The sequence below is a fragment of the Helianthus annuus genome, chromosome 14 (genome assembly GCF_002127325.2).
Source record: "Helianthus annuus cultivar XRQ/B chromosome 14, HanXRQr2.0-SUNRISE, whole genome shotgun sequence".
Classification (NCBI taxonomy): domain Eukaryota; kingdom Viridiplantae; phylum Streptophyta; class Magnoliopsida; order Asterales; family Asteraceae; genus Helianthus; species Helianthus annuus.
Window position 1 is genome coordinate 80,294,236 of NC_035446.2, and position 14,644 is coordinate 80,308,879.

Here is a 14,644-nt window from a genome sequence, read left to right on the forward strand (position 1 = left end):
GTTTGTTTTGAGTTTACCTTTGTACTTCCTTTACTTAAAAAACTATTTTTTACGTGCATATGTATTTATGTATGTGTCGGTATAAATTCGATTAGATCTACGTTTCGACGTAAATTGTTTCTGGAAACGAGTCAGATCAAATATAATACATTTTCGTTTAAAAAAACATTGTTACGTGCATATTTTAATGTACGTTTTGGTATAAATTCGAGTTAGTCTACGATTGGACGTTAATTTTCTTGGGAAACGAGTTAGGTCAAATATAATATGTTGTAGTTCTTATTTTATGGATGTTTCGTAAATTTTGCTTCCAACCGAGTGGAGTCAAATTGTGGGTTTTTTTCAAAAGCTTTAATTAATCTCTTTTGATTACACGTGTCAGATTTTCCTTTATACCCGTTATGTTTTCTATGTATGAGTCGGATCACATATTATAATTGTACGATATAAACTCGATTTACTTTACGTTTTGATCCAATCGCAATGCTTACATAGGTTACATTGAGCTCAATCGAATACGTCGAAACACACACTTTCATATTGTTAACGCATTGCATAACGTTTGAATTAATTCATTCGATGTTTACGATGTACCCGCGACGCGACGCGCGCGGGTTTTATTGCTAATTATTTGTAAATGTTTCGTTCCAAAACTCTCATCTATACCCATCTTAACACTATCAACAACGTGTTTTGAACGTATTAGTCGTCGAGCAGATGAATACTCTATATTGGTGGTACGTGAAATCGGATGTTACACTCATCTTCATCACCAACTAGAAGTAAAAGGGATAATTAAGAGTCAATAAATGTATGGAGTCGCAAGCTCGAGATCAGTTAGTTATAACGTGTAATTTTAAAGTACCGAGACATGAAAATAGTTAACAACCTATATGATTAATAATAGTGTCTTGGTTGATAGAAAACGCCTTTGACACTTTTGAGAATGCAACTTCTGATGGTGCAATGCGTTGTAGAGGATCGTACGTGGCGTATCGTCATTTATGAAAGAATTGTCAAAAAATACTCCCGTGATACAATAACTCCTCTCTTATGCGAGAGTGAAGTTTAATTCACATAAACTATCTCGTATAGAAATTCTCGAGCAAGAGACAATATGGGACTAATAAACAAAATCTTATACTAGTTTCACCCTTAAATTATCGTCGATATACTTAATTTACACGAATGTAAAACAAAAAAAAAACACAATGTGATCTGTTATTCCATAAATATACAAAATACAGTACATATTTTAACAAGTTTAGTTGACCACTAAATGCTATAGTGTAAGTTTAGTAACCATAATGATTAAAAAACTTATGTTACTAAAAAGATAAGATACAAATAGGCAATAGCAAAAATTAGAAAGGACCTTGCTATGACAATGTTCTACCATTTACCTTTTTGGCACATAGCTTTGATATATTACATTTTAGCCCCCATTTTAGGTCTGGTCCAACACTTTCACTCACCACTATTTCTTCAACCTCCAAACAGTCCAATACTTCCGAGCTTCAATATCCTCCCAATTCTTCATTAACAACCGCCTCGAAAACCAGATCCACAACCAAATCTCTATATTTCAACACCTAAATTCAACTTCAATCTGACATCAATCAATTTCTATAAATGAGGAGGTAATAACTAATCACACACTGATCTGTTCATCAATGTGTGCGATTTAATTGATCTGAATTCACTGTATTCCGTATCATCTTACTCGTGTAGTTACAGGCCTGTAGAAGGAACAACATTCAAAAAATTACATCATAAACAGGTGAAGCAAGCTAAAGGACTGTTGTACAAACTCGCAATTGCAGCGGTTTTGCTCATTGCTCCGACGATATACTTCGTTGCGTCTTATTCGCCGACGGTTGAGTCGATATCTGAGGTTGTTTATGAGCAATTTGTTTTTTTATTAAAGCTTAATTTTGATTTGAATTAGTTTGTTTGATTGGAACTGTTGCGTAGATACTGTTGTTGTTGCTGAATTTGAGCTAATAGTTTGTTGTTAGGTTTAGTAGATTCGGACGTTGTTTAAGCAAATAAGTTAATGGTTTATGTTTTGAGTTCGGATGTTGAAGAGCTACTGTTGTTGTTGCTGAATTTAAGCTAATAGTTTGTTGTAAGCATTAGGTTTAGTAGATTCCGACGATATTTATGCTAATAAGTTGAACATTTATGTTTTGAGTTCATATGTTGCAGTGTTACTATTTTTGTTGATGAATTTGAGCTAATAATTTGTCTTTAGCATTATTTTTAGTAGATTCGGGCGTTGTTTATACAAATAAGTTGAACGTTTATGTTTTGAGTTCATATGTTGCAGAGTTACTACTGTTGCTGAATTTGAGCTGATAATTTGTTCTTAGCATTGGTTTCAGTAGATTTGGAAGTTATCTTGGAGATATTTTGTTTGTGCAGAATGTGTTGTGCAAATAAGGTGTATATGATCACATGGAGATGCTACATTGTCATAAAGTGTTAGTTTCATTTGATTTTCAAGTGCGACAATTTTGGATAATGATTGCTAGATGAATAAAGTTATCAAGAGATAGGGGAAAGTGTATAGTCTTATGATAAGACTCTTATCAATTGAATTTAGTTATCTGGCATTTATGTAAGTAGGTGAACATCAGTGATAAGTGTATAGAAGAATCTCTTGAACATATTGTTGCTTTTTTTACTTAATATTGAAAGGACTAATGAAAGTGTAAGAAGACTTCAGTAATCAAACGTGTTTAGACCCATCAGGGCAGATAGCCTGTGGGACCAAAATACTCACCAATAAATGAACACATGTCAATCATTATCATGCATGTGTAAGAGTATAAGAAGATCAATGCGCATGTGGAAGAATATAGGAACATAGATTAAATGTTGAAGAATATGTTAACCATTGAAATACAGCTATATATTTATTTGACTATACAAAAGGTCACAAGGTTCTAGGTTTTATCTATTATATCATTTACATTAAATGTATCCCAACTTTACTTTGCAAGTCTAGATGCTCTCTCACTCTGTTGATTCTGTAATATGGTTGCAAGAGACTTACCAGAAGATGATTTTGGATGATTCTTTAATCTTTAATACACGAGGCAGATAATAGTATTGTGTAATTTTGGATGTAAAATTGTTTAGATAGTTCTTTTTCATAAGCCACTGTTGAGGCTTTTAATTTATTAACTTGACTTTGATTTCCACTTTTAAACAGGTTGATGTGCAGAAACTTTGGGATGCTGCTGATTCTGGTGGTTGGAGACCGTCCTCTGTTCCAAGATCTGACTGGCCTCGTATGTACTTTTAATTTATTTACAACTTGCTTAAAGTTCTTGTAGTTTAATATTTTTTTACTTATTGTGAGTTGTTATCCGCTAACACTTGTAGCTCCTCCAAGTGAGAGCAATGGGTACCTGCGGGTCCGTTGTAATGGTGGTCTGAATCAGCAGAGGACAGCTGTAAGTCTCTTATAAAGCTTCAACGTTAGAAACTCCACTTTACTAGTATTACTTAAATGTGAAAAAAGAACTAGGTCATTGATAGAGTGATTATTTGACTTTACCATATCATTGTTTATTGTTGTGCATACCTATACTGTTATGAAATTGAGGATTCAACCTTATGTAGATATGTAACGCGGTTCTTGCTGCACGGATTATGAATGCCACCCTCGTGCTGCCTGAATTGGATGCAAATTCCTACTGGCATGATGACAGGTACCTCTAGAATTTTTTTCTAGTAAATTATCATTTGCCCTAGTTTTTAATTAAATATTTATTTGCCAGTAATTCATAAACATCTAAAAAAGCTGGAATCAATGTGTTTTCATCAAGTGTGTGTGTGTGTGTGTGTAATTGTCAATACTCAATACTGTGATTTTTTATCGTTTTTAAGATTCACATGAACATTTCCATTGCTGTTTCTTGCTCATGCACAGCGGTTTCCAGGGTCTTTACGATGTCGATCATTTTATCAAGACACTGCAAAACGACGTACGGATCGTAGAAAGCATTCCCGAGATTAAGAAGAACGGAAAGACAAAAAAGATAAAAGCTTTTCAGGTACGTTTCAAAAGCACTTAAACGTCATCATATTCGTCAAATTCATGAGCAAATATAAATTGACAGGTAGAGTACAGGGATGGTCCCTGTGGTTTACCAAAATTTTGGATTTGGTCCCTAGCTTTTCAAAAGTATACGGATGGTCCCTGTAGGTTGCACTTTGTAACGCATTTAGTCCCCAACTTTGTGTAAAATACATGGATAGTCCCTGTGGTTTGCGTTTTGTAACGGATTTAGTCCCTAACTTGGACCTGCTGAAACCTTTAATTTTGTTAGTTGGGGACTAATTGTGTTACAAAGTACAAAACATGGGGATCATCTGTCTACTTTTGAAAAGATGGTGACCAAATCTAAAATCTTGGTAAACTACAGGGACCATCCATGTACTTTACTCTAAATTAACATTTAAATTCCGATGCATTTTCTTTCCTTTTTGTAGCTTCGCCCACCGAGAGATGCTCCTATAAAATGGTATACAACAACCGCTTTGGAGAAAATGAAAGAACACAGTGCCATCTATCTCACTCCGTTTTCCCATAGACTAGCGGAAGAGATTGACAACGCTGAATATCAACGGTTAAGATGCAGGGTCAACTATCATGCCCTTGTATTCAAGCCGCATATCATGGATTTAAGTCACAAAATAGTTGATAAACTTCGATCACAAGGTCATTTCATGTCTATACATCTTCGGTTTGAAATGGATATGCTGTCTTTTGCAGGGTAAGTTACCATATGCGTTGTATATTTTTCGTTCTTTGATATCTACTGCATATTGTTATGACAAGAATGTCTAGGGCTGTAAACGAACCGAGTGACGTGTTCGTTTGTTAAGGAAATATATGTGTTCATGAACACTTACCGAACAAGATTTTATTTTCACGTTCGCTTGTGTTTGTTTATTAATTTTAGTTAACGAACGCAAAGAGCGTTCATGAACACAAACGAACACGAGGAGATGCAGGTGTGGATGGATCGATGGGAGAGGTAGGTGGGTCAGGAGTGGGGTGTGGTGGTGAGTCAGGAGATGTAACCGGGTTGGAAACAGGGGGGGCCGAGGGTGGTAATGGTGAGTGTGCAAGTGATGATGGGGCAGAGGGTGGTTGGATAGGTTCTGGGCCGAAACCGGGTGGTGGATTTGGGAAAACGGAAATATATGGAGAATCGAGTGGTGGTGTAGGTTGAGGTTGTGGTGATGGTTGGTAGGGAAAAACTTGCTCATTAAAGCGAACATGTCGAGCGATATAGATACGTTCAGTGGAAGGATCAAAACACCGATAGCCGTGATGAAATAGGCTATAGCCAAGGAAGACACAAGGGGTCGAACGAAATTCAATTTTGTGACGGTTATACGGACGAAGATAAGGAAAGCATTGAGAGCCAAAGACTCGGAGGAAGGAATAATCAGGTTTGCGTTTAAAGGCATGTTCGAAAGGAGATTTGTTTGAGGAAACACGAGATGGAAGCCGATTGATTAAGTAGACGGCTGTTTCGAAGGCAAAATGCCAGAAACGTTGAGGTAGACTGGATTGAGCTAAAAGAGATAGTCCCGTCTCCACAACATGACGATGGCGACGTTCAACAAAGCCATTTTGTTCGCTTGTGTGAGGGCAAGAACGTCGATGGATGATGCCAAGGTTGCGACAAAAATGTGCTAAAGGTCGGAATTCCCCGCCCCAATCAGATTGAAGACACTTTAATTTGGTGTTAAACTGTCGTTCGGCCATGGCAACAAAGTGTGTAAGGGTAAGATACACATCTGATTTTTGAGGTAAACAGTAAAGCCACATATAACGGGTGCAATGGTCAACACATAGTAGAAAATAGCGGTGACCGTCAATAGACGGTGAGGGAGAGGGACCCCAAACATCACAATAAACAAGATCCAAAATATTATTACTACGAAAATTAGAATCAGGTAAAGACAATTTCGAAGATTTTCCCATTTGACAAGAAGAACATAAATTAAAAGATAATTTGTCCGAAACAGGTAAAGAACAATGAGAAACAACTGAACGAAAAACTTGAGCATGAGGATGTCCCAAACGTTGATGCCAAACACTCGAGGAAGCTTTGACAGCAGTAAAGGCAACCTTGGGCATAGACTTGAGTTGTGGAAGGCGGATGGAGTACAAACCCTGCTCACTGGGGCCCGAAAGGAGGGTAGTGCGTGTAGACTCGTCCTTCACAACAAAATAAGAAGAGTGAAATTCAAAAAAGACATTATTGTCAGTACAAAATTTTTGAACAGATAAGAGGTTTTGTTTTAGTTCGGGAACATGAAGAATATCAGACAGTTTGAAGGTTTTATTTGGTGAATAGATATTTGAAGAGCCAATATGAAAAATGGGTATAGAGTTACCGTTACCAACAAGTAAGGAATCATTACCATAGTATCCCTCAGAATTGTCCATGCTAGATAGGTCTGGTGTGGCATGATGGGTGGCACCAGTGTCGGGCTTCCAAGCCGTGCCAGAAGTAGAAGCAGCATCCGAATGTGTTGCATAGTTGGCTTGTGGCGGTGTTGGAGTTTGATGTTGCTGATTTGGGCACTGAGATGGTATATGACCAATTCCACAACGGTTGCAATGGCCATAAACAGTATTTTGAGTGGAAGCCCATGAGAATTGTCGTCCATTACCGGTACCATTATCTCTAGGGCGGTTATTGTTGAAATTTCCACCCCGAGCATTGCCACGCGAGTAGCCACGAGAGTTTCGACCTCCGCGATTGTTGTTGAAGGAGCGAGCGCCATAGTGGGCTTGAGGTCGTGGTGAAAAAGAAGGATTTAACTGCTGTCCCAATTGTGTTGCAATTAACTGGATGCTTTGAAGTTGTTGTTGCAGTTGATCGAGAGTCGGTTGATTAACCGAAGGAGAGGCAACAGCAGTCGAGAATGAATTTGGTACAGTATTGGCCATGAAAGCTTTTGGATTGCTGGCTAGAAAATTAGTAACAGCATAGTCATGGTCACAAAGAAGAGTGTGAAGTTCAGGAAAGGTTACCGGTGGGGAGCGACCGATCAAACTAGACTTAAGACCATTGTATTCTTCCCGTAGTCCCGCAATTGTAAACATGACCAGATCTTTGTCCTTCACCGGCTCCCCAATATTGGCAAGGGCTGTTGCGTAAGTTTGAGCCCTGCACAAATATTCAGCAGGTTTTTCATCGCCTTTCTGTTGTATGCGAAGCAACTGATTTTTGAGAGTGAATTCGTGTGATGCCGTGGCAGGGGCATAGGCCCGTTCTAGTGATAACCAGACCTCACGAGAGGTTTTCCCTTGAACATGCTGATAAGATTCTTCAGACACAGTGGATATGATTAGGGTTCTGATGTGAGCATCATTAGAGATCCACGGGACGTAACTCGGGTTGTCAGTTGTAGCAGCTTCCACCGTAACTTTCTGATCGGGGCATGGAATTGTTCCATCCACATAACCGAAGAGATTATGTGAAGTGAGAAACGATTCAATCATAGAACGCCAATAGCCATAGTTTGTTGGTTTTAGGGTGAAAGCGAATTTGTGAGAATTGTGAGTGGTTTTCTCTTGATTGGAGAAAATCAGAATTGCCGCCATTAGAATTGGTAGAAATAAGCTGTTTGAACAGTTGATCGGCAGAATAAATTGACCAGCAGCAATCTGTTAATTTGCAGCGACTATTGATCGGCAGTTTGTAATGGCCGATGAGTTTTAGGGTTTATTGAAGAAGATGAAATTGATTGGCTCTGATACCAAATCAATTCATGAAAAAGATACGTGTTTATTGAATGAATAAAACTGAATACAAAAAGATGAATATATAGACTAGAAACCCTAGAGAAAATAGGAAAGATAAATATGTAAAATATCCTAAATAATAATAATAATAATTCAGAATATTATTCTAATAGCTAATGTTCATGAATACAAATGAAAACAAAGGAACATAAACAAAATATATAATAGAGTGATACTTATTAAATATTTTATTTGTCAGAATTTTGAAGTTTTATAATAAAATATAAAAATCTAAAGCACTAACAAACTATCGAATACAAATGAACATAAACGAACACAAATGAACGAACGTGGCCTTTGTTCATGTTCTCGTTCATTTAACTAAAGGAACGAAATTTTGTTTGTGTTCGTTCATTAATTAAACGAACGAACACAAACCTCCCGCGCTGAACGTTCGGTTCGTTTGCAGCCCTAGGCGATCAGGTGGGTCAATAACAGATTGAAATTGGTTAAAGTAAAAAAAATATGTGTACTTTTTAGTACGGGTCAAAACGGGCCGGGTCGACTCACAATAGTTAGTGAAGTTGCATAATAGTGGTAAGACTTAAGAGTACTGTATGACTACAATAATAATCTTTTTTTTACTTAACCACTTCCAAAGATTTTAAGCATCAGTTCACATGACTTTTGAGTTTCGACCAATTTGACATGTTTCTCGTCTATTTTAATCTTTTAGCTAAGCCCGTTTGACGTGTTAGACATGAATGTAGCCCAAACCGGCCCGTTTGTAGGTAAACGGGTCAAAATAGTCAACTCTCATCTAAATGCTTGTTACAATTTGCAGGTGCTTTGATATATTTTCCCCGGAGGAGCAAAAGATATTGAAAAAGTATAGGAAAGAAAACTTTGCTGAAAAGAAACTTATTTATAGCGAAAGGCGTGCTATTGGAAAATGTCCGTTAACTCCAGAGGAGGTACTTCAAACTTCCTATTTCCCCACTTGTTCATTAGTTACCAATTTACCATAACAGTAAATAAAATTTACATCTACTTGTATTTACAGGTGGGTTTGATCTTGCGCGCATTGGGGTTCGATAATTCCACTCGAATATACCTAGCAGCCGGTGAACTATTCGGTGGTGAACGGTTCATGAAGCCATTCAGGTCCATGTTTCCGCTGCTTGAAAATCACAGCACTGTGGATTCATCTAACGAGCTAAAAGACAACACTCAGGGTTTAATCGGGTCAGCTGTTGATTACATGGTTTGTCTTTTATCAGACATATTTATGCCAACGTATGACGGGCCCAGCAACTTCGCCAATAATCTATTGGGCCATCGGCTCTATTCTGGTTTCCGTACAGCAATTCGGCCCGATAGGAAAGGTCTTGCTCCTGTTTTTATCGACAGGGAAAAGGGACGTACTGCTGGTTTTGAAGAGGCTGTTAGGCGTGTGATGCTTAAAACAAACTTTGGTGGGCCCCATAAGCGGGTCTCGCCGGAGTCTTTTTATACGAATTCTTGGTCGGAATGCTTCTGTCAAACGTCGGCATCAAATCCTGCTGATAGATGTCCAGATGGGTCTGATGAGTAACTTGCATAGCAAGGAACAGGATAGTTGACCAAATATCAATGCAAATCACCACGATGATTCTTTTTCGAGCAAATATGATGACCCCAAGATACCATCGGGTTTGAGGTGTATCAGAGTCGATATATGTCTGCTTTATAGTTACAAAAACGTTTTTTTTTTTTTTTTTGTATTATATTATTTGCTCGTTTTCTAGATGTGCCTACTTGTTTCGAGATGTCTATGAAAGTACGATGAGATGGCAAAACATTTTTGTTGGTGCAAATGTGGGTTGTGTGTGGAACCTTAATCCGAGGAAGTTTACGCCAAATGTATTGAGAACATGAAAAACGGATAATGTTTGTTTGTTTATGTTCGTTTAAAAAGTATATATAAAAAATAAACAAAATAATGCATGAAACGCATGTGCTATTGACGTCAAGAAATTAAAAACCCTAGGTTTGTAAACTCACCTATTCAAATTATTAGTTGGATCTATATATCTTCTTGTTTATTTACCTTCATTTAAAATATTAACAAACATAAAGAAGCACAAACAAGTTTATTTTCTTGAAGAACAAACAAGAAAATACGTCATTTTGTGTTCTTTTTTGTGATTGAAGGCCAAAAAACAGTTCATCATCATACTCGATAATTCCAACCAATAGCAAAGCAAAGGTAGGGTCTTAGAGGGTAAGATGTAGATAGTCTTACCTCGGGGGTAAGATGTAGACAGTCTTACCTCTACCCTGTAGGAATAGAGAGGCTGCTTCCAGTGAGACCCCCGGCTCGATGGTAGTTTTGCATCAAGCCTTAGACATAAGGCACATAACACTCGGCAATTGGGATAAAGACCGATTAGTGCATGTACCCTTTTGTTTTCCAGCTATCAACACCACCACATGATGCATGATTAACCGTCCTCAACTTTTAACGTTACTTTCACAAAATTAGTAAAATAACGTTAAAATTAGTGCACTTTCACTTTTGTCTCCCAATAGCCCGCACATATATACATTATATGCGCATACCACAATATTTGATTTCACCCATGTATATAAACATATTACTAGCTTATGAGTAGTGTTCAAATCCGAACCAAGAACTTATTTTGTATCTTCTGTTAGTTATTGACATCATGCTTCCATAAACAAATACAACCAAAATATGTTCAAATCCAGATTTATAAACCCATGAAACAGAACCAAAATATGTTCAAAATCTCCATTTGTATACCTATAACAACATTTTCGGGTATCATCCATACACATGAACCAGAAAAACTATCTGTGCATGCTACACTTTCCAAAGGACATTTTACATGCTGTGAATCACACAAAAACTAACGACAAGAATAAGATCTAAAAATACAAAAAGGAAAAAAAAGGCCTACAAAATCAGTGAGCTGATTGAGAATTCAGCTTGTTGGCGACATAGAGTAAATGACTAACATTCGTTGATGGGTAACTTTGTAGTAACTTGAGATTTGCTGTGAAATCACCAGCGAGTAAACGTCTCCTCACAAGAATCAGCATTGCACAACAAATCCGAAGCAGTGTCTCCTGCAACATAGATTAGTATATTCATCATTCATAACACAATTTTTGTAACAATAATATCTAATCTATTAGTTACTTATAAGGAGTTTGTTGACTCACTCGAGGACCCACTGGGTTGCTTAAGAGCATATCCCATATGTGAAGAATGTCAGTAAAGTTGAATTCTTGAGTCAACAAGAGTGTAATCCATCTAAACGCATAGAACTGCGGGTTGACCTGTCATTACAAGGTTATATAAGGCAAGACACTGGAATTGATGTCAAAAGGATTAAAATATCCAATTAAATTGTTTTACTTAGCATTAAAATGAATATGAAAATATATAATTCTTACTTTGGTTGTAACCTCAAGATGTCGCCATAACTCTTCATCATGTTGCTTTAATAGCTGTGACAGCCTTGAAATGGTTGAACGGATACCAACAATACTATTATCAAGTTGTTGACAGAAATTATCTCGAAAATCACTTAACAACTCAACAAAACAAAAGAACGTATCGGCTTCTGCATTAACCTATACAAGTTCAAATCATTAGCAATTAAAGATTTAAAAATAACAATAATAACAGCCAATATTATTCACTTACAGCATAATCCTCATTAGGGTCAGTTTTAAACACATAGAACAAGGGCGCCAAAATTTCATTCATTCCTTGCACGTATCTTATCCCCGGGTTCAGCTTTGCAAATATAATCAGTATATTTTTCAATGAGTCCTGATAGTAGCAAAATGTTGAACTCAGACTCATATATCTCACGATCGCATCATTTCTCATGTATAATTTTACAAAAAGAAAATTGTAATTTTTCCAGTTACCTGGTTGGCTTTTGCAAAAGCCGAGTCACCTGAGAAAAATGGTATGTCTGGGTGAGTTCGCTTCACATCACGGTCTATCTGCTCAATGATCTCAGAGTCCTACAAGTAGCAGAAACTATACAGATTGAGATCATAATAACTACTTACCACGAGAATACACGTATATGAAATTCAAGAATTATGCACGTTTTTGTAAAGAACTAGATTGGAAATCTAAAACACACGTATATAATAAGTAGAGTAAAGTACATGGTTGGTCCCTGTGGTTTACCAAAATTTTTGGATTTGGTCCCTAGCTATCCAAATCCAAAAGTACACAAATGGTCCCTGTGGCACTTTGTAATTCACTTACTCCTCAGCTTTTCCAAAAGTACATGGATGGTTCCTGTGGTTTGCACTTTGTAACGCATTCAGTGCTTAACTTGGACATGCTAAAAACTTTAGATTTGTTGGTTGGGGACTAAATGCCTAACAAAGTGCAAACCACAGGGACCATCAGAGTACTTTTGGAAAGCTATGGACCAAATGCAAAATTTTAGTAAACCACAGGGACCATCCATGCACTTTACTCTAATAATTATGAAATCGAATCAAATATCATTCTTTCAACGGTAACATTATACCTGAAAGTATTGGTTCCAAATGCTCGTTTTCCCTAGGCTCAAAGGATGCTCCCCGTGAGGTATTTTAGACCTCGCCAGTAAACCCTTGCCCACGATTATCTGATCACCATTTTTAGGAGATGTAGAATCTTCTAACTTCCTTGTGATTTCTGACTGACTAGCCACGAAAACATTTAGAACCCAAGAATCGGTGCAAATACATGCAAAATCTATACATACAGAATATTTGTGAGTTGTCCCTTCTTTGAGCACATCATTAATGTGAGAATGTGTCTATGAGTACAACCAAATAAAGCTATACTTACAACCATGGTTGCAAAAGTTGCTAGGCGCTCCCTAGTCGGATTTGAGAGTACTCGGGAAGTACTCGGCCTAGGCGGAGAGTACTCGGGGAGTATACGGCATATACGAACAGTACTCGGGCCTCGGCAGCCTACCTTGTAGCGAGTACTCAGGGAGTACTCGGCCTTCGAGACCTTGTTTTACAACCATGCTTACAACCGAAAGTTGCATATCTCTCATATGTTTTAAATAAAAACCTATTTATCAAGTAAACCTTCTAAAACTTCTTCATCCCTTAAGTTGTTTTTACAGATGAACCTCCTACGGACCATAAATTTGACCCAAAACTACATGAGGCGCGCCTTTTTAAACCAAGCTTCAAAAACCATCATATATGCAGTTATAACTAAATATACACGCAATCACTACACAATGGCATATACAGGACACTATAGACTGAAAAAGAACTAGTACTTACTGGATTCATTAAAAGATCCTCTTTAAAATGTTTGTATTGCGACCTCTTCTTTGACAATTCTGAAGACCACATGCGTTTATCGATCGGAAGATATCCCAACAACAACTGAAAGTATGAAACATCACATCAATCCTCCCATTCCACAATTAGCAACAATACACATAAAGAAAATGATGATGTGATTTCAACTTTCACACCTTCCATGTAGTTGAACGGATGCCAGCAGCATCCGGAATACCCAATGAAGCAAGTTGACGCAGTTCCCCCAAGTTTATAATCTTCTTCGAGAGCTAAATTCGACAGAAATCAACAAGAAGCATGTCAGGTTTACGACTCATACAATGATTGTTCTTGTTATTGTTCCTAGTTTCTACAATCCTTTAGTGCATTCAAAGCACTATACGATATACATGAATGATTAAAATTAAAAGCCCTATAAAATGCTTTTCAATCAAACAAACATACTAACCGTTCATATTCATAAAATCAGGAGCAAATACATGAATAATTATAAGCCCTAGAAACACTTGTTCAGTCAAACAAACATATTAACTATTCATATTTATGATTATAAGCCCTAGAAACTGTCATTCAATCAAATTAACACATTAATCGTTCATATAAATGAAATTAACCCTAACCTCTTGCAACAACTGAGCCTGGCGTGAAACATCCTCAACTACAGAACCACTACTATCATTATCATAATCACTACTGCCTCTACGAGTCGACGAATCCCTAACCTCCGTTCTCTGAATCGATTCCGGTCTGATTGAAGCGGCCGGCGGCAACATAAACCGCGATTCATTGACAGAAGAATCAGACGAAGTAACGGAGGATGTTTTACCGGTGCGATCGTGGTGGTTGGGTGGCGGAGATAGGGATCGTGATTTGGACGGTGGAGATGTGGTAACTGTGGGAGAAGCCCACATAGGGCTGTTGAGCCAATCAGGAACTCGTTTCTTCTTCACCATGATTGTGCAAAAGATTGTGGTTGAGTGTGTTAGGGTTTGAATATAGGATTACACACAGAGAGTGTGTGTGGGGGTGTGTGTTCGTTGGGAAATGGAATTTGTTACAGGTGTGTCATGGTCATCGTCTTCCTGGTGGAACCATCTGTTAGTTGTGCCCCACGTCGCGTGTTGCATTCGTATTCTTCTCGCTTTGGTCTCCACGGGCGGTGCGTTTGCTACTTTAGTTGTATATTCTTTTCCTTTCGTCTTTATTGGCTTGATTATTGATGAAAGAATTTTTTTAACGGTAAATTTGGATCACAGACCATCATCGTGTCATTAGCGGAATTATAATTTGAAGGGAATCGAACCCAAGACCTCATAGTTGTTAGAAATAACTCGTTGATGTGGCCTTACGGATCATTTGGTAACATTACCAATATGACATAACTAGTCCTTGACAATTACTTGATGGTAGTAATTGTAATTATTGATTAGTTTAAGGGGCAATTATAATTTCCCTTTAGGTACTTTTAATAGAGAATGTAAAGAATTTTCATAACCTACCATCACTTATGAT

At 37.5% G+C, this 14,644-nt stretch overlaps 2 protein-coding genes across 4 annotated transcripts; one reads left to right on the plus strand and one right to left on the minus strand.

Moving 5' to 3' along the window:
* The first annotated feature begins 1,462 nt into the window (after positions 1 to 1,462).
* LOC110899933 (O-fucosyltransferase 1) lies at positions 1,463 to 9,708 on the plus strand. 2 transcript variants are annotated; one of them, XM_022146826.2, is made up of 9 exons: positions 1,463 to 1,640; positions 1,732 to 1,894; positions 3,218 to 3,296; positions 3,391 to 3,461; positions 3,631 to 3,719; positions 3,941 to 4,064; positions 4,504 to 4,787; positions 8,628 to 8,757; positions 8,847 to 9,708. In XM_022146826.2, the coding sequence occupies exons 1-9, from the start codon at positions 1,633 to 1,635 to the stop codon at positions 9,375 to 9,377; spliced, it is 1,479 nt and encodes a 492-aa protein (XP_022002518.1). In that variant the 5' UTR covers positions 1,463 to 1,632; the 3' UTR covers positions 9,378 to 9,708. The 2 variants fall into 2 exon arrangements, with proteins under 2 accessions (XP_022002518.1, XP_022002519.1); XM_022146827.2 differs by having other exon boundaries at positions 1,738 to 1,894.
* An 813-nt stretch (positions 9,709 to 10,521) lies between these two features.
* LOC110899935 (TBC1 domain family member 13) lies at positions 10,522 to 14,326 on the minus strand. 2 transcript variants are annotated; one of them, XM_022146830.1, is made up of 9 exons: positions 13,753 to 14,326; positions 13,309 to 13,401; positions 13,112 to 13,216; positions 12,352 to 12,504; positions 11,729 to 11,827; positions 11,499 to 11,627; positions 11,246 to 11,425; positions 11,012 to 11,128; positions 10,522 to 10,915 (listed from the first exon to the last, which is right to left on the minus strand). In XM_022146830.1, exons 1-9 carry the CDS (start codon positions 14,083 to 14,085, stop codon positions 10,751 to 10,753), a joined length of 1,374 nt encoding a protein of 457 aa, XP_022002522.1. In that variant the 5' UTR covers positions 14,086 to 14,326; the 3' UTR covers positions 10,522 to 10,750. The 2 variants fall into 2 exon arrangements, with proteins under 2 accessions (XP_022002522.1, XP_022002523.1); XM_022146831.2 differs by lacking the exon at positions 12,352 to 12,504 and having other exon boundaries at positions 13,753 to 14,294.
* Positions 14,327 to 14,644: the final 318 nt, after the last annotated feature.